Source organism: Theobroma cacao, chromosome 1 (genome assembly GCF_000208745.1).
Source record: "Theobroma cacao cultivar B97-61/B2 chromosome 1, Criollo_cocoa_genome_V2, whole genome shotgun sequence".
Lineage (NCBI taxonomy): Eukaryota > Viridiplantae > Streptophyta > Magnoliopsida > Malvales > Malvaceae > Theobroma > Theobroma cacao.
The window spans coordinates 13,974,425-13,993,862 of record NC_030850.1 but is presented as its reverse complement, the minus strand read 5'-3'; the positions used below and the strand labels follow the sequence as shown (position 1 = coordinate 13,993,862).

The 19,438-nt window shown below is 33.5% G+C and overlaps 3 protein-coding genes across 4 annotated transcripts; 1 reads left to right on the top strand and 2 right to left on the bottom strand.

The window, feature by feature from the left end:
- On the bottom strand, positions 1,178-5,326 carry LOC18612536 (glucose-1-phosphate adenylyltransferase small subunit 2, chloroplastic). Its single transcript, XM_007049390.2, has 9 exons — positions 5,014-5,326; positions 4,573-4,869; positions 4,219-4,488; positions 3,938-4,117; positions 2,650-2,753; positions 2,452-2,563; positions 2,228-2,326; positions 1,997-2,116; positions 1,178-1,526 (listed from the first exon to the last, which is right to left on the bottom strand). Exons 1-9 carry the CDS (start codon positions 5,269-5,271, stop codon positions 1,410-1,412), a joined length of 1,557 nt encoding a protein of 518 aa, XP_007049452.2. The 5' UTR covers positions 5,272-5,326; the 3' UTR covers positions 1,178-1,409.
- On the top strand, positions 10,731-15,083 carry LOC18612535 (small nuclear ribonucleoprotein Sm D1). 2 transcript variants are annotated; one of them, XM_018113815.1, is made up of 4 exons: positions 10,731-10,887; positions 11,028-11,104; positions 14,284-14,475; positions 14,572-15,083. In XM_018113815.1, the coding sequence occupies exons 1-4, from the start codon at positions 10,874-10,876 to the stop codon at positions 14,631-14,633; spliced, it is 345 nt and encodes a 114-aa protein (XP_017969304.1). In that variant the 5' UTR covers positions 10,731-10,873; the 3' UTR covers positions 14,634-15,083. The 2 variants fall into 2 exon arrangements, with proteins under 2 accessions (XP_017969304.1, XP_017969303.1); XM_018113814.1 differs by lacking the exon at positions 10,731-10,887 and having other exon boundaries at positions 10,999-11,104.
- LOC18612534 (ras-related protein RABB1c) lies at positions 15,358-19,179 on the bottom strand. Its single transcript, XM_007049388.2, has 6 exons — positions 18,764-19,179; positions 17,999-18,138; positions 17,328-17,410; positions 16,410-16,614; positions 16,262-16,330; positions 15,358-15,603 (listed from the first exon to the last, which is right to left on the bottom strand). Exons 1-6 carry the CDS (start codon positions 18,807-18,809, stop codon positions 15,511-15,513), a joined length of 636 nt encoding a protein of 211 aa, XP_007049450.2. The 5' UTR covers positions 18,810-19,179; the 3' UTR covers positions 15,358-15,510.

Genomic DNA, 19,438 nt, shown 5'->3' with positions numbered 1-19,438 from the left:
ATCATCTTTCACTTAATAAACATATATCTTTTAAGTTGAAAATGTGAACCGGTAACAATTGTTATCAAAACAAATACAAATTTTCATTTATATGGAATCTCATAAGAAATACAAAAATCGAGATAGACTCAGACCAGTGTAAGGGTCTTTCTCTTTTATAAGTAAAGAGTTAGTACAACAAAAACGTTATACAATTAGATAGAATAAAATGTCACGTATGATAAATAAATAAGAAATGAGATGGGTCTTACATATATATAAATATAAGTCTTTTTCCACTTAATAAACAAATCTATTGAATCGAAAACGTAGACCAGTATACTAGTACAAACTCCACCTTCTGGCTAACTCCATGATTTGAGTGTGCAAACCAACTCCTTGACTATCTCGTAGGTCTTACATTCTCTCATCGCATCTTTGGGGCTAACGATCTTACAATTCTAAGAAAGGTATGAACACGAGAATCCCTTTGATTACCATATCGTTAGTGTTGCCATTTTGTTGCCAATATTTCATCACTAAGTTATAAACGTTCTAAAGTACGTGCTCCTGCTAATGTACACTAATCCCATGACACGAGTATTAAGTGTCAACTGCCAACAGATCCGCATCAAGATCATGGGCTATCGATGGTTTTTCCACTTGCAGATGAGAGGCATTAACAATATTTCTTTCCCTTCTGGATCTAGATATGCCCTTCTATATTTGGCTCTGAATAACAGGAAGTCGTAACACTAGTATTCTATACCGTTCAAGTCTGAAGCCACTTCCTCTTAAGATTTTTTTTGTTGCGTTTTTTTCTTTTTTTTCATTTGCTCTGCTTGTTGCTCGTTGTTTTGTTAGTCTTACTAAGCACAACATTTTATGTGTTTGGGTAATACTACATTTGTTGTTCTCATCCTCGTTGATTGCGTAAATTGTAGTATATTGTCTATTTCAAGGTTCCATGCGAAGAATTGACTTCGCAAATACATAAGCATGAATACTTGACTTACTGGAATAAGAAGCAATTACTGTCCATCAGATTAGTGTAGTCCATCAGATTAGTGTCCTATGTTTTCCTGAATTAAATGCCAGTAGACAGTCTTTGGAAGGTTTCTCCATGCCAAACCGGCATTAAAATGGCTTATCTAAGCAACCAAAGGTATTATCTCTTTCCTTAAAATTGCACAGCTAAAACCCTAAAATTGCAGACAACTATAGACAAAAGTTTTTAGTTGAGCAGAACACAACCTTTACACATCGTTCGCAGGTCCTCTCCCTATTTAGTACATTATACTACCTCAAATATACACCGTATCCGAGAAAGAGATTAACTGAAGGAAAGTGAAAGTAATATGCTATTGCAGTACTTTCTCAAGAAAAACTAGCGGAACCGTAGCTCTAGTTAGCATCAACATGTAACTTTCTCAGATTACAGTTCCACTTGGAATCAAGGCATCCTTGATTACTGTGACAATCCCACTCTTAATGAAATATCCATCCGTCTCCCTTGCAGCTTCTTGCACACAGTCGCTGTTAATGATCTGAAATAGCAACATCTAATGTTAACATTTACGCTTGAGAATTTATAAACACATACCTATGAGTTAGAGATAAATAGTTCCACATTTATGAGCGGTACAATGCACTCAATAACAAAATATTGCATTAAAATTTTTGTCTTTTGCTCTCATTCCATTGACAACTGAAAAGTTCTCTTGCCTTGAGAAACTTTTAACTGGAGAAAGAATTTAACCACCAACAATTCCATCAGAAAAGCAACTAGCAATGCCAAAGTGGATACTGAAAAAGAGAAGGGGGCTGAGGAGACAAATTTTTATTATGGGCTGAACTTCCATGCAGAGCCAGCAGCACTATGGTGACATTTTAGCCAATTATCAGTGAAGCTCATATCTCCTTCCAAGGAAAAGGGTAATAAACTAAAAACTAAAATTTATGTGCTGCGTCCATAAAAGAAATCATGGTAAATTAATAGTAAAAATAAAAGCCCAACCTTCACATTGTCACCAATTCGAGCATTCTTATCAATAATTGCTCTCTTGATGTGAGAATTCTTTCCAATACCGATTGGAACACTACCCTTTGCAGTCAGAAACCTCCTGTCAGCATCAGTCTGGAGGAAGATGGTGAGGAAATAAAATTATTATGGATGCAAATCATATATGTCATAAGAAATAGAAAAAAGAAGAAAAAATAAACCTAAATACTTTTCAGGGCATAATACCTCATAATAATCAGCTCCCATCAGCAAGGTATCTTCTATGATTGCACCCTCTGAAATGCAAGATCGCAGACCAACAACGGAATGGTGAATTTTACAGTTCTGCAATCAACCAAAATACCCAGGGGATTAACTCACATAAGTTGTCTAATTAGCAAGTGAGTATCAGAAATCATTTCTAACCAGAAAACTAAGCTGAGTATAAACTTATCCTCCAAATAACTCACCTTAATAACACAACCCTCACCAATAACACTGTCCGTGACATCAGCATCAAGCATTTTGGATGGAGGCAGATACCGAGGCTGGGTGTAGATTGGAGATGAACGATCATAGAAGCTGTGAAGAAAGTTCAAAATCACAAATGTAAATCAAAATTATCCTCAAGCTGGTCACAATATAATGCATTGATGAACTAGAACCACCTGAAATCTGGCACTGGCTTTTTGGTAATTCCTAGATTTGCATTATAAAATGCCTCAATGGTACCAATGTCCTCCCAGTAGCCATCATACAAGTAAGCTTGCACCTTCATAGGTTAACAATTGATTAAAACTCTAAAATAAGTAATTATGGGTAATGTAAAGAAGGAAAGAGTCAAGTGGGAACATAAAGGCACCCATCATGTATGGAAATTGTAACACTAGAGCTTCAATCCAGCAGACAAAATAAATTTTGTTAAGTACACGACATGCTTCATGAATGGAAGTACAATTACACTCAAACTATTCACAATATGAATGATTTACATCTTGGAAACTATCTTATTTTCAGAACTGTTCATAACCAGAAAAGAGACAACACATCATCCAATCTCCAAATTCTTCTACTTCTTATTGCATATGCCAACTAAGGGTGTAAACAAGCCAATCCAATACAATGCCAGGCTCAAGCTTGGCTCGATTAAAAACCTTGAGGCTCAAGCCCTGCTTAAACTCGATCGAGCTTTAATTTTTGCACTCAAGCTCAACTTTATTAGGCTCAATTATCATCAACTTGAGTAAGGAACTTGAAACCCGTGCTTGAGCTTGAACTCAATACTCAAATAAAACTTGAAAATATGCAAATAAATATAATATTTTTTGTATACGAATAAAATATTAGTATTAATAACAATTCAAAAGTTCAATAAAGCTTACGAGCCAACTAAATGGTGTAAAAAAGCCAAGCCAATATAGTGCCAAGCTTGAGCTCTGCTCAATTAAATAACTTGAGGCTTGAGCCCAACTTGAACTTGATTAAGCTTTAATTTTTGTACAATCTCAACCGATTAGGCTCAATTATCATCAGCTGGAGTAAGGAGCTCAAAACTCGAGCTCAAGCTTGAAGTTAAAACTCAAATAAAAGTTGAAAATATGTAAATAAATATAATTTTTTATTTGTACATAAATAAAATATTAAATATTAATAACATTTCAAAAGTTCGATAAAGCTCACGAGCCACTCAAGTTGAGTATTACAAAGCTCGTACTCGGCTCCACTTGTTACTCAAGTGACTCGAGTTTGAGCTTGGCTTGATAGTGCACAACTCAAGCTTTAATGCTTATTGAGCAAGCTCAAGTAGCTCATAAGTAGCTTGACTCCCCGCAAAGTAGCTTGATGAATATAGAAATAATGGACCCACACAAAATGCTCATATATCAATGAACAGTGGTTCATTCTGTTAATGGTAATAGTGATTCAAAGGGAGGGATGAGGCAATGTAATACTTACCCTCATCCCAATGGAGGTAGCACCTGGAATGACTTCACTTCCAAAATCATTGGCACCCGGAAACTTCTCTCGAAGAAGATTCAACATCACGTCTTTGCTGACAACATATATACCCATACTAGCAATGTAAGGCATCTCTTTTGCTCTCTGATCGTCCAGACCTAAAATTGTCGTATCAACCTAAAATCATAACAAACAAATTAGAACCAGAATAAATAACAGCTCATAAGTTACAACATCAATACTTCGTGTGAAAATTTCATTTGAAGGAGAATTTCTACCTGCATAGCTTTCAGTTGGTCCCCTTTGGGTTTCTCAGCAAATTCAATTATACGCCCTTCTTCATCAATCTTCATTAGACCAAAAGCAGAGGCCCGTTTTTCATCCATCGGCAATGCAGCTACAGTGATATCAGCATCAGTCTCTCTATGCGCCTGAATAAACCTTTCATAATCCATTCTATACAAATGGTCTCCAGCAAGAACCAAGAATTCCAAAACATTATGCTCCTCAAACAACCACAAATACTGCCTCACCGCATCCGCTGTCCCCTGTTCATTCAAAATCAAACTTTTGCAAATCAAAAGACGCAAAAGGACATAAACAATTTAAAACCCATTTTTATAGCACCTAACCTGGAACCAGTTTGGGTTCTCAGGACTCTGCTGAGCAGCGAGAACTTCGACGAACCCTTCGTTCTTGTAACCACCCATGTTACTAGCATATGCACGGGAAAGGTGGCGATTGAGAGAAGCAGAATTGAATTGAGTCAGAACATAGATTTTCGATATGTTACTGTTCAAGCAATTGCTAACAGGAATATCAATTAGCCTATAATTTGCTCCTAATGGAACAGCTGGCTTTGCTCTCTTCTTTGTTAGTGGGTAAAGCCTTGTCCCTGCTCCACCTCCCAAAATAATTCCCAAAACACTCTGCCAAAACCAATCAAATTCCCGTCAAAAAGTAGAAAAAGCTTTGGCTTTTGCGCATATTTCAGTTATTTGAGCAATCGAAACGCATTGTCTCCAATCAGACCAAAGATTTCAGAGAAACCAGAGAGATAAACTGAAACTTACTCGACTAGCGTCGGGGTCAAGACATGTCTGCGAATTCTTGGAATCCGAAACGGCTTTGGGCGAAACGATTGAAGGAGTGCGTTCCGTTTGGCGGGAACCAGAAACCGTTTTGGAAACAACCTTGTCACCAGAAAGAGCAGAAGCCGAGAAGGACAAGCTCCGAGGAGCCGCGGATTTACAGCTCGAAGAACTGGAAGAAGCATTGCAGGACGTGGTAGAAGGCAACCTCAAAGCACCGATCGCAGCCATGCTCGCCATTGTATCTTGCTATTTTACTCTAGAGAGTGGAGAGTGCGGACTGGCATTTTTAAGGGGCAGAAGGATCTGAGATTGATGGGACCTTGGGAACAATTTGCCATTATTGTTTAGGTAAAATTACGCGCCGGACCTTGGGGGGATTGGTTGCCATTTGGCGGGGGATTGGTCTTGCTTCAGATCTGGAAAGGCATAAGGGTGTTTTGGGGATTTCGTAATGATTTAATTGGTTTTTGTAGGGGAAGAAAATCTAGGAGTTTGTGAAGAATAATTGGGTGGATGTCATTTCACAAGTACACAACGGTCACGTGGTCATAATCATAGACCACAGCTCTTTGCCACCGTCCATTTACGTGACTTTGTTTTTTCAGTTTGGGTAATAATAAAATAATAAAAGAAGGAAAAATAAATAAAAACACAAAAGGAAGATTAGAAATGTTTAGAGTACGTATGAAAAAGTAACGGAAAGGGAGCATGAATCACGTATATTTATAATTACTTAATTGCTCTCCCTCGGACATGTGACTTTACTAGATTTTTTCTTCTCTTGTGATTATTATTAAAATAATAATCTATTGAATGAAATTATAATTTTGATCTGTCAATCATTCTTTTTATCTGATATACATGAAAAATTTTATAATATAAGTATAGCGTATCGGAATATTTAGTTTAATTATTAGTTTCTGATTTTTTTTATTTAAAGAATAAGATTGAAATTCTTTTACCTCAAATTTTTCTTTAAAAAAAAACTTAAAGAGTTTAAAAATGAGATTTATTGATAAATAAAAGCCATATGACACCTAGAAATGATAAGATAATTAACTTGTTAGATCAAATGAAAGTAAGATTTACATCCATATTTAAGTATAATAATAGATGGATGCATAAATACACAAAAATGAATAGTTAATGTTATCTTATCATTTGTATTACAATATGTTAGGTGAAGGAGATGGTTGTTAATATGATAATATTGCATAAAACACTTGTGCCAATTTGGGATCAATGTGATAAATTAATAATTCATTAATTTTATAAAATAATATATTTAAAAATATATATAAATCTCACTTGATATATAAATTAACAATCTCTTTATACATCAAAATTACATATATACATGNATATTATGATATATATATATATATATATATATATATATATATATATATATATATACATGACTCAATTAAAAGGTCTTATTTACTCAATGAGTTTTTAATGATAACAAAGCATTCCCATTCGTTAATGTCTAACAATACTACTTGAACGTTCAGGATAAAAATGTATGTCACTTAATGAAATAATCGCTTGAAAGCAAACATTAAAACTCACCAAAATAAGGGGTCACAAACTGGGTTATAAGCAGAAACCTTTTAGTCGGTTAACCAAGGGAGTTAATTAGTTAAAATCCAAAAGTGAAGATGCAAAGGGAAGACAGTCAAATTTGTGAAAAACAATTCAAGAAGTCTCGAGTGACTAACATATCTCATATCTATTTAAGGGCAATGGAAGATCAACATTAACAAACTAAGAGAAGAATTAGTCAAACAAAGAAAAGTTGCTAAAGTTGGTTGCTTTAGAAACAGTAAACTATTAATCGGTTAAAACATTTCTTAATCGATTAACATAGTAAAGCAAATGGCAAGATAAAGAAGACTTAATCGACTAAGAAGTATAGTTAACCAGCTAAAAGCACACTAGCAAAAAAATTTGAATTTGAATGTCCACAGACAAACTAATAGTTATAAAGGATTCTAAACTGTTTCTAACGGTCAGAAGCTGTCAACTTTCATAAGAGTTAATTTTTCTAGTATAAAAGACATCTCCAACGACTAAGAAAGACATGAGATGTTTTTAAAAACAAAAAAGCCCAAAAATAACAAAAATCCACTCAATTCTTTTTGTGTTCGACTCCAATATTTGTAATAGTTTTTAGCACCTCATCTTGTACTATTTAGATCAGCTTAGTGATCATAAGTACACTTTCAAATTTATACTCCTTGATTACTTAAAATGTGCGAGGCACTCTATGGGGATTAATCAAACTTAAGTTAGCTTGGTTATTATTGTAGGTTTTTGCTCAGCCTTAGGAAAGTTAGATTTTGGGTTTTGGTTGATCTCTTGAAAAATTATTATTGAAATGTTGTGGTTGAGCCTATAAAAAGCCATTGTAAAAGTTTGGTGAATGCTTGAAAAATCCACTAATTCTAGTAAATTGATTTGAACATCATTGATTGGAATATCAAGACAATGGATGTAGATCAAAAGACTGAACCACTGTAAATCTTTATGCATTGTTTATCTTTTTTTATTTCTTCATTTCATTCTCCTTTAAATCATTCTTCCATTTGGTTCTCAACTTTTCATCATCTACCTTTAACAAGTTTTAAGTTTAGTGACATTTAGAAAATGCTATTCATCCCTTGCTAGCACATACCTAGGGACCAACAGGTCTTTGTAAAATATGACTTTAATATTATTTGTTTCCTCTTAAAATTGATGTCTCCTTGTACTTTATCTCTAACTTTTCTTAATGCATTAAAAAGCTCAAATGTTATGTTCTTGTATTGTAAGAGAAAATTATGCAATGTAGTGGCGAAGTCAAGATTTTATATTGGGGGCGAAAACAATGTCTATGAAACAATTATATTAGAAGTTTAATATTTAAAGAAGCAAAATTTTAAGATTTAAAAAAGTAAGGACAAAACTATAAAATTTAAAAAAAAATAAAGGAAAATTATAAAATTTTAACACTTTTGAAAGGGTGAGGCCCTTATTAGCTATTCTCTTTGCTTATGATACAATGTAATTATTGCTTTGAGTTTATCTATGTGCTAGATAAGTTTTAGTACAGAACTATCATTTTCAACTTTATCTTCTTTCTTGTTTCCTATGACGTTATTAATAATTTGCTTGTCTCGAATAATGATAATTTTTAATTCGATAATTAGATAATATTCGTATAATTATAATACACAATATACGTATTAAATTTAATATTTTAAAAAATAATAAAAATTACCTTGATAAATTATTTTTTATTAATTAATGTATAAATTAATAAATTTTATGATCTTAAAAATATTAATTTATAAAGATTTTATTGTATATTTAGCTAACTATACTAATAATAAATTGAATAAAAGCTTAAATTAGGATGGAACGGGAACGGCTTTGGCTTAGTTGAGGTGGGGTCGTGACACGTGGGGTCATCCATGAGCAGGTTGCTTTAGTGGAATTAGGAATAGCGACGAGCAATATGGTGCGGTGGGGGCCAAAGCGGATCAGAAATAGCTGGCGTTAAATGACACAAAGGGGGGCTTTTTGCATTCAACTTGGAATTGAAGTTGGTGGGCCACTCCTCTTGGTTCAGCGTTGCTGATGCTGATATACACATTCCTTGGCCTTTCAGATCTTTGATTCAAAGTTGCCATTCATATCAATTTATTCCAACCGTTGTTCTCGGAGAAGCTATTTGAAGTTGTATTTAAAAACAAGAATAATTAGAATGATGTTAACTAGACAATGACACAACCCCCCCACTAGTTTGAAAAGATCCCCTGGCCCTTTATTGCTAAGGTTAAGGTAATTATTCAACCCTTAACTCTATCATATTAACTCCTCCTTCTTTTTAATAATTTCAACCTCTTTATTCCTTAATTTATAATTTGACTTAATAATCAAAATTAAAAAGAAAAAAAAAACACTATAATCAAACCCTTTGCTCTTCCCCAACAAATAAAAAATCTCACATTGACTTAAATGGCAAATTACCTAAATCCGAACCATCTGAAAAAAGTAATCTAAAAAAATTTCAAATAAACAATTTATATAATTTAATTTTAAAAGATTAACAATTTTGAATTCAATGTAAATGATTTTAATGTTAAATTTAAATGACTCGAATTCAAAATAACTTGAATTAAAACTAATTCAAATTTTTTCATCCAAAATAATTCATTTGAAGTGACTAAATCCAAATTTGACCTTCCCAATCACCACTTTCTAAACTCAATAATTGCCTTTATATATTTATAGGTAGTAAAAATGCTTCATAATTAAAATTGAAAGCAGTACTTTTTTTTCCTATCGTTTTTTCTCAAATTAGGGAAGAGTTGAAGTTGAATATCTAAAACTTTAATTATTGATCATCCTTTGCAATTAAAAATTATTAAGTCAAAGTTAAGCTTAACATAAGATAGCGTTTGGTATAAAAGAAGTGGGAACACATTCTCTACAATGTATCCAATTAAATTACATTGCAGTGCTTGTTTTGTAACAAATCAGTGTAATGTAAGATTGTCATGCAATCACCTTACAATAAATGGATATGTGATTGTAGTCCAAAACCAATGTAATCAGATTGTATTACACTTTGTAATATTATTAAAGACATTTTTATCTTTCAACTTTGTTACTTTATTAAAAATATTTTATTTTATTTTTGAATAGCATATAAAAATTTTATAGTTTTATAATTTTTTTTATATAGATTTCGAGTATGTCTTTTTATTATTCTCAATAGTCTGTTAATAAAATTTATATTATCTTTTAAAAAAATAAAAAAATGAATAATATAAAAAATTATATTAAGTAATGAAAATAAAATTATAAAATTATAATAAAAATAAAATATATGATATTAAAAATATATTTAAGAGATAATATTATACATAGATTAATAATAAAAAATATAATTATATTAAATTTGTATTTTAATGAATAAGGATAATTCTAAAAATTGACATTACATTATCGGCAAAGTATTTGTAAATCAAACGCTGTAATATTATCTTTCTAGTATTTTAATCATTACTTTGTTTATATATCAAACACTATAATATTATCTTCTTTACAATTATATTACTTGTAATCATGTTATATTATAAAGTACCAAACACTACCTAAGTATTAGTTACAATTGCTTTTAAACTCATGAAAAAAATTAGTAACAAAAAAGGGAAAAACATTATATGAATTTGGTCATGTGGGCATGTTCGATGTGTATCAACATAAATTTTTTCAATATTAATGATTTTTTTATCAAATGGTTGTACATTATATTTAATTATCATTTTCTCTTGCCATTTAAAAAAATTATCATTTTCTCTTGTTATTATTATTTTCAATTTTATGAATTTCACTTGATTGAGTGTATGAGTTGATGTAAATGTGTCCTTTCCATTTGGTTAAGAAAAAAAATACCAATAATATGAAAAGTAACATGGCTTTTCATTTTAAGAGAATTGGTAATGACTATTCCCATCTTTCTTGAAATAATTATTCGTCTAAATATCATTCTGTAAACCATATGCAATATTGAAAAGAGATTAAGAATAGGGCGACCGCGACGCAACATGGAATAAAAGAAAGAAAACAAAAAAAGAGAAGAAATTAGCAGTCTTGGGCCAAGCTATCTTTGGCCCAAATGAACTTGCGACCCACCGAAGTAGAGTCAGATTCAGCCTTGAATCCGATCCACTGCCGATGCAAAGTTCTCTAGTCTCCAAAGGGGAAGACCGTCTTGCACTTTTGCTTTTGCATCATTGGCGCTTGACTCTGGAGCTTTACTCTCTTGCTCTGCTCAAACCATTTCACCATGAAGCTCGTACGGTAATACTCCTATCTTCCTTCCTTTCTTCGTTTCTTCTTCTTTTGACAGTTTTCCACTTTTTAACTTCAAATAACAAGCAATATTCCCTCTCTTTTTCTTTAAATTTCGATTAATGTCTATAAATGATGGAAAAATTTAGGTTTTTAATGAAGTTAAACAACGAGACTGTCTCCATCGAGCTCAAAAACGGAACTGTCGTCCATGGCACTATCACAGGTTCCTCTCTCTGTCTACTTTTATTGTTTACAATTTACAGTTACAATATTCATTATTCTCATTTGGGTTTTTCCCTAAATAAATGAATATATATATAACTATATAATATGCCTTTTCTGTTTTTGTTTTCTTCTTCTTTTCTGTGGTTTTCGTTGTTAAGATTTGTATTTATTACTGTTTGCCCTTAATTTCAAATAAATAGTACATTGTCTAAGAGATTATTATGCTATACACCAGCAATGTAGTTTAAAAACATCCCAATCCGGTCTATATCCTAGATTTTATCAGCTTATTTTGGGTAATTATCAAAGTATGAGTAAAAAAATAAATAAATAAATTACCCCTACCTCTTAGGTTTTGTCTCTAATTCCACACGGTCCATCAGTATTGGTAATAGACAGCCCCTCCCAAAAGTGTAAACGGCGTTAATGGATAATATGAAATGACTAAAATGCCTCTCGTATAAATATGACCTAATCACGTCATTTGGAAGCCTAAGCACTCCTCACTACCTAATGTTCACCCCTTTACATCTTTTTATCCTTTCTTCACGCCAATCGAATAGGGGTAGGGTTTTTCTAGGTTCTCAAATTAGTGAACCGATTAAAAGCTTCATCCGACAGTCAAAAAGCTCAAAACAAATTTGTTCCATCGACTGTCTTAAATTGGTTTGGTTTTTAGATACTTTTGAACCGTATTTAAAATTGAGAGTGAAAACACAAGGTTTGTTCATCTATTTGCATCGATTCTGGTGTTGTTCTTTTGTGTTAAGCATTTTGCTGTTGTGCTTTTTGTGGTTAGGGTTGAGTTTTTTAATTCTACAATTCCGATTAGGATTAGGGTGTGGGTCCAAGGTTAGAGCTGTAACCTTGCACCCAAACCTTAACCATAACCTTAATTGAAATGAATTTGGCAATTTAGGGGTTGGTAAGTAATTGGTGGTATTAGATCAATTTGAATTTGGGGATTTAGGGTTTAGGTTCGGGTTCAAACCTTGAACGCTAACCCTAATCGATTCGAACTGAACCCAAACTTGAACCTCTATCCTAAATGATTCGAATTTGGAGACTTCGGGAACTTAAAACCCTAATTGATTCGAATTTGAGGATTTCACCTTTGCTAAGTAATTGGCGGTATTTGGGATAGGTGTTAAGGTTAGGGTTAGGAATGGAAGAGGCAGTGTTGGGGAAGGTAGTTCTAGTTGTGTTGATGCTGGTACTTCAGTTGTTACGTATGGTATTATTGAATCAAGTAGTGATTCTAGGGACACAGATATGTCAGAAGGAATGGATTTGTCCAGTGAGAATATAGACTGGATGCCTAAGTCAAAGAGTGAAGAAGATGTAAGTTTGTCTCGAGGCAATTCTTGGGAGAATGTTGAGGAAGATGGTGATAATGATGGTCTGTCTAATATTGGTAGTGGTGTGGAGAAAGGTAACCAAACAAGCATCGACTTTGGTAAGGAGGGTATATCTATTGATATGTCACTTATAGCATCTCTTACGCTCTTGATGAGAGAGGGAAGGTAAGACTAGCTAAGAACATCTTATTCAACATTGTTCATCGCTTAAGGGAGGTGATGATAGGTTTGATGATTTTGGAAGGGATTGAGTTGTATGGGGCCAAGAATGAGAAAACAAGATATAGGGTATACTGCAAAGGTAATGAGTGTGAGAGGATGGTTCATGCATCCCTCTGTTTGGATAGAAAGACTTTTAAGATCAAAAGTCTCCTACTTTATCTTGAGATAGGAATATTTTTATATGATGTTTTGATTCTTGACATTGAGTTTGGACCCGTTGATAGTGGTTCTCAGATTCTTTTGTGAAGCTAGTGATTTTTATGTGAACAAAGAGAATTTTGTGAAAGTAGTAGTTTTTATGTGCACTAAGGAATCTAAGGTAAATGCACTATATTTATATGGTGAAGAGCAATATATATGTATTTCAAAATTATTTATATTCAATTTCTTTATTTTCAGTTTCTTTATGTTGTTATTCACCATAAATATGGTGCATTTACATCAAATCCCTTAGGACCACTATTTTCACAAAACCCTTTGTGCACACGAGGACCACTAACTTCACAAAAGAATTTGAGTTTTGAACTGTAATCCTAAATTCCCAAATTCGAATTAATATGGGTTTTGGGTTTGAACTCAAACTTTATCCCTAAATTTGAATTGATTAGGGTTAGGATTTGATTTTTGAGTTATATAACCTTAACCCTAATGCCATAAGTTACTTACCAGCCTTTAAATCCCCAAATTTGATTCAATTAGAGTTAGGGTTAGGGTTTGTGTTTTGGGTTATAACCTGAACCCACATCTTAACCCTAATAGCAACGATAGAACCATTTTTTACTAGGGTTGAAATCTTCAAATCCTAATGGAGTCCTAGAATTAAAAAACTTTAACCCTAACAAGGGAAGCACAACAACAGAATGCTTATCATAGAAGAACAACTCCAGAATAGATGAACAAATCTCGAGTTTTCACTCTTGGTTTCAAATACGGTTTAAGGGTACCTTAAAAACCAAACCAATTTTTCTAGAGGAACAAAAACCAAACTAATTTAAGGCAATCATTGGAACAAATTTGTTTTGGGCTTTTGGGTTGTCTGATGAAGCTTTTAATTGGTTCACTAATCTACAAACCTAAAAAAATCTAATTCTAATTAATTGGTGTGAGGAGAGTCTGAAGAGATGTAAAGGGGTGAATAACAAGTAGTTAGAAATGTACACTTTAGGCTGGACTGTCAATTACCAATATTAAGGGATCCACGTGAAATTTATCACCCATAATAATGGACCCATGTGTTACCTTTTTTTTTTTTTTTTCCTTTCCATGCACTTTGTGAAGCATGCAGTTGGAATTTTTGCTTTATTGGATCTAGTATTCAATGCCAAGAATTAGCCTTTTTTATTGTAGTTGCATATGATCTTACCTATGCTGCTTTTTTTTTTTTTCTGAAAGTTTTTTGTTGTAAATTATTCTTATTCTTTCAGTTTTCATTTCAATTCTTCCTGGTAAGATGATAAGTGGAAATGGAAGTTTTGGCAAGACTACTGAAAATTTCGACATGACTTGGAGACTACTGCTCCTTTGTTATCCCTGTTTTACTGTTTTCTGGAAAGTCAAATGCACCGTCTGAAAAGTTGCTTTTGCTGCAATCTTATAGGGGTTGATGTTAGCATGAATACACATTTGAAGACAGTGAAACTAACGCTTAAGGGAAAAAACCCAGTTACCCTTGACCATCTGAGTGTGAGGGGGAACAACATTCGTTATTATATTCTTCCTGACAGCTTGAATTTGGAAACTTTGCTTGTGGAGGAGACACCAAGGGTTAAGCCTAAGAAGCCAGCTGCTGGTATTTGTATATTTCACTCTTCCGTTCCTTTGTTCCCAGCAGACTATAATTTTCTATGCATCTTACTCATTTCTACTAATTTACCCATCAATTCAGGGAGGCCTTTGGTACGTGGTCGGGGTCGGGGGCGCGGACGTGGCCGTGGCCGAGGTCGCTAATTGCCTTCTGCAATTTGCCTGTGTCTGTTTTTGCAGTATCATGTACTTTGCTATCGGAGTATGCTAGAGGAGAATTGAAGGGAACAACCAGCTTGAAATATAGGAAGAATCCTTCTTAGTTTTTCCCTAGTTGCCTGTTCTATAAATGTAACTAAGTTCCATCGCAAGAAAATTTTAGGGGAAAGTCTAGTTAAACAATCAGTTAACAGAGTTGCATTCACTTTAATTTTTCTGAGAGAAAGAAAATCTAGGCAAATGTCTCTAGCAGATGCTGCAGACATAGAACAGGGTGACTATAAATTTCCAGGGATGGCGATTGTAGTCTCCGTTGCAAGCTTTATCATTCTTACAACCGTCGGATTATATCGAAAACAGTATCCTGTCATGGTTTAATTATTTGCTTCAACTGGATATTGTTTTGTAAGTTTAATGTTACATGGTTGAACTTGAGTTTCTGTGTTTGGTCTAAGTCTCTATGGACTAACCTGTAGGGTCTCCATTGCCTATAAGTTGCATTGGATGATGCCATAAAAGGTTTTTCACAATAAAGGGATAACTCACGAATATGGTGTGCATGCGTATGGACTCAGACCAATGGTTCTTTGAGTCCAAGACTTGTTACATTTGAGGAAAGAAAAATGGAAGAACAAAATTCATTGCAGTACCAATGGCGGGCGGAAAAAGAAGAGGGGAGAGGGAGCTGATGGTTTCTTTCGAAAGAAACTTAAGCAATAAGAAATAATTATATCTATTAGTAACCTGTGGAAGATTATTGTAAAAAAAACATGATGGAGTATCCAACAGCAAAAGGACAACAAACCTATAAATTCACAATCAAATGCACAAAATATTTCAACTTGGAAAGAGAACCTAATTTTCAGCCGCAGCAGCCACCTGCCTGAGAAGCTGTCGCATCTCGACCTCCTGATGATGCTGCGATGGCTTCATGTCCAATTTTTATGCCATAGGACTGCAAACATAGGACAAGAAAAGAAGGTTGATAATTCAAGTATTCAACCATTCCATAATGCTGCCTTAGAAACAACTAACATTCTTCAAGACCCAACAATTTCTTATTAAGTTGAGATAGAGATAATTCCTAAATTTTTGCATTGAGCACTACCCTAAAAACTTAAAAAGCATGTGATTTATTTAATTCTAATTATATTTACCTCTCTGATTTAAATCTTATTAAATATCACAACAACTGCAAGCCAATTTCTCAGAAATTAAATATGCAGACAGACATAAATATTGTCTAATATAATAAACAATTTATTGGCCTCTCAAACCCTTGTGTACACAGGGGCATTAGTTAAAAAATAGAAGCTGGAAAGAGAAAGTGAGAAAAGAGAAAGATTAAGGGAAGGGGACTGAAATTGCACTATAAATTTTTCTTTTGTGTAAAAAGGGGAAAGGTAGGAGTGAGAGTTGAGGATAAAGATAATATTCAAATATGAGCTAAATAACCAGATGCCAAAATTTGATATAACTTTTGCCGTATTAAATACAAAACAGAAAGAGAGAAAGGGAAGGATGAAGGGACAGAAATTGGTGAATTGAACACAATAGTTTGATACAAAGAGATGGTAGAAATTGTAGGGTAAATATAAGCAGACAAAGCTAACCTCATTAGATATGTCAATAATGCCGTCCTGTATTTTCTTGTAAATTTTTGCAGCTGAGCTTATAAATGCCTGCAATAATTTTTAGTTAAAAAATTTTTGAGAATAAATATCAAATAGGACATATAAAGATCAAAGAAGTTATTATCACCTCTTCAACATTTTGAGCTGTTTTTGCTGAGGCCTCCATGAATATCAGCCCATGTTCCTTGGCAAACTGCTCGCCTTCCTCTGTGCTAACGGCTCTTCTATGAGCCAAATCACACTTGTTGCCAATAAGCATTACTGTCATGTTTGCATTTGCATGCTGCCTTGCATCCTCCAACCAGCTAGCCAAGTGATTGAAAGTCTCCCTCCTGAATTTTGATCATATAAATTTATTTATCAACAGCATAGGCATACATATTTGATCCATCCAGACAACTTCATTCAGTTATATACTTATTGTGTATACAAAATGCAGTATCATGAATATTATTAATGTACTAAAGAAATCTTCATACTAAAAGAGAATCCTTGATTAGTGCAGCATTAAAGAGAATTAGATGGCGAATGACAGCAACAGAGTTCTCTTTCTCCTAGAAAACAATATCTATATCAAAGGCCAATTTTGGTTCAAACAACATTGCCAGCAATCACATAGTAAAAATATTGCAATGTGTTTGAGAATTACACAATCAAGAATAGAGTTCCGAAACTGGTAGGCTAAAATTCTAATATCCATTTAAATAATTCAATCCATAAATTGCAATGTTCTTCTATTAAGCAAATAAGCAAACAACATATATATATATATATAGATAACAGCAAAAATCTACAAACTCCTAAGCAATGGAGCTACAATTTGAACTTTATTATAACATTGAAAACAATTTTCACACCAATGCCCTCCAAAGTATTAACATTAGTAGTAAGACAATTACAAGCTTAAATTGCACCCAACAGACCATGGAAAATTGCTTCAATGAGTAATATAGTCATGTAGAAGAATATACAAAAGAAAAGGTGGGTTGCCTAGAAGTTAAGTAACTTCATTGTCATAACTCAAAAGTTCTGAAAGAAAGAATACCTAGTGATATCATAAACCAGAAGTGCACCAGCAGCCCCTCGGTAATAAGACCGTGTAATGGATCTGAATGACTCTTGACCCGCCTGAAAACAAAGAAAAATTCAGCATCCACAACTGAAACGAACATGCTTTAAATTTTAAATGGCTTAAGCAAGGGTTTCATTAGTATTTAACAATGGTAGAAATAGCAACCACTGAGGGGAACACGTCACAATTAATTTTGGCATCATCAAGGAAATTTTGCTAGAGCATATAAAATTCTAGAGCAGCTAAACTTATTATCCTACTTCAAAGCATGATAAAGCCTATCCTTTTTCCATTACAAAATTAACGAGTCCTACATACATGGTATTAAATATGAACACATGTTCCTCAAACATTTAAGTATTCTAATTATTTGGTATTAGGGTAAAACTAAGATCCATTTATCTTAACACAGCCCTTCAGGTGCTTGCCTGAAAGCCTAGCTTCCACATAATTGCACTCAGACCTCCCAGAAATACCATAAATTCACAGGATAGACAATTTGAACCTTTGACATCCTATTTTGATACTATGTTAGGGAACTCCTGTGCAATGTAGCAGCTTAGATTGACCAATATAAGTCCAACTGCACAAAAACACACATTACATAGAACATAACTTTAAACTAAAAACAAGAAAAAACCAACCGTGTCCCATATTTGAAGCTTTATCGGTTTGTTTTCAATAGTGATCATTCTGGCTCCAAATTCAACACCAATGGTTAAATCATGAACAGGCTGAAATCGTTTGTCGGTAAATTGCAAAAGAAGACATGATTTTCCAACCCCTGTACAAACAAAAAGAACATAACAATATTAGAAGCACATAAAATACACTTTCAAATTCTTGAATAGAGGCATTACATCCTTGGGAAAGTAATCTTGCAAAAATGGCCAAATAGAGTATCATATGCCAAAGTGCTTAATGTAGCTAGCTTCATCGGAAAGCAATTTCAGTCTTCGTTGTCTCAGCATTTGCAGTGCTAACACAATATCATGCTTAATATAGGCATTACTCCATACTAGATCCTCTAAACATTCTTCATCTTAAAAAAAGTCATAGGAATCAAGGTCCTCACCAAATTATACAGCTGGTGACAATGCACCCTTTACTTCTTTAATTGGCAATGACAAGCTTAGAAATTGACAGTGTTAATGAAAAAAAAATCCTTCAGTAAAGCTTTAAATTCCTAGCAAATTCAAAACTTGATGTTGCTTACGGAATCAAACCCATAAAGACTTTTTTTTTTCTTTTTTAAAAAGGCCTTGAATGAGATATAAAGAAAGAGTCAAAACAGCAAATTAAACATGTAAAGAGACATTAAAAGAAAAAAACATATAAGAACGACCCAGATATCAAAATTCAAAATAAAAATATACTAGCAACTTAGGAAACTACGAAAGGAATCGTACCTGTATCTCCAATGATAATATACTTGAAAAGGTAAGCATACGACATCGTTTCTACTCGTATTTGCTCAAACCCCGACTACCCAAAATCCCGAATTCGGTACTTTTGATTCGTAAACGAATGGTCAGATCTTATGAACAAAGAATTTGATTTATATCACCAAAAACAATCAAACAAGTAAAAAAAAAAGGTTTTTCCTTTAGAATAAATGGTTTCAACAGTGTTAAGTGTATGTTAAGAATGAAAAGAAAACCTCAAGCAAATCAAAAGAAACAAGAAGTAATAGAGGGGTTAATGATCTCTTCTTCTTCCCCCCTCTCTGTTTTATTTCCTTCTAACACTGCAATTCCGTTCAACATTGAAACGGAAGGGCCTTCCTTTATATGAACAGGCTGTTCGTCGGTTATCTTAACCGCGAAGAATTATAAAAAACACACAAACGAACAAAGGCCCGCTGTTATCAAGATTCAAGCCCAAATTATAAATCTTTGACTTTGATTTTGCTGTATTTCCAATTGGTATGGCTTGCCAATTTTTATCCAACAGTCCGATTGACACTTTGGAAATTCAAGCTCAGTTCACTCGGCCCGGCCCAGCCTGTTACTAGTTTATTATTAAATATAAAATAATAATATTTTAAAACCAATAAATAACATAAATTTATTTCATTGGAGCTC

Coding starts and splice junctions, on each gene's coding strand:
- LOC18612536 (XM_007049390.2), bottom strand. CDS start 5,271: ATGGCGAGCATGGCTGCGATCGGTGCTTTGAGGTTGCCTTCTACCACG. Junction 2,564..2,649: donor AAGCCAGTGCCAGATTTCAG/GTGGTTCTAGTT, acceptor CTTTCTTCACAG/CTTCTATGATCGTTCATCTC. Junction 1,527..1,996: donor GAATTGGTGACAATGTGAAG/GTTGGGCTTTTA, acceptor TTGCTATTTCAG/ATCATTAACAGCGACTGTGT.
- LOC18612535 (XM_018113814.1), top strand. CDS start 11,011: ATGATGGAAAAATTTAGGTTTTTAATGAAGTTAAACAACGAGACTGTC. Junction 11,105..14,283: donor CGTCCATGGCACTATCACAG/GTTCCTCTCTCT, acceptor GCAATCTTATAG/GGGTTGATGTTAGCATGAAT. Junction 14,476..14,571: donor GCCTAAGAAGCCAGCTGCTG/GTATTTGTATAT, acceptor CCATCAATTCAG/GGAGGCCTTTGGTACGTGGT.
- LOC18612534 (XM_007049388.2), bottom strand. CDS start 18,809: ATGTCGTATGCTTACCTTTTCAAGTATATTATCATTGGAGATACAG. Junction 18,139..18,763: donor TATTATCATTGGAGATACAG/GTACGATTCCTT, acceptor TTGTTTGTACAG/GGGTTGGAAAATCATGTCTT. Junction 16,615..17,327: donor CTGGTTTATGATATCACTAG/GTATTCTTTCTT, acceptor ATCAAAATTCAG/GAGGGAGACTTTCAATCACT.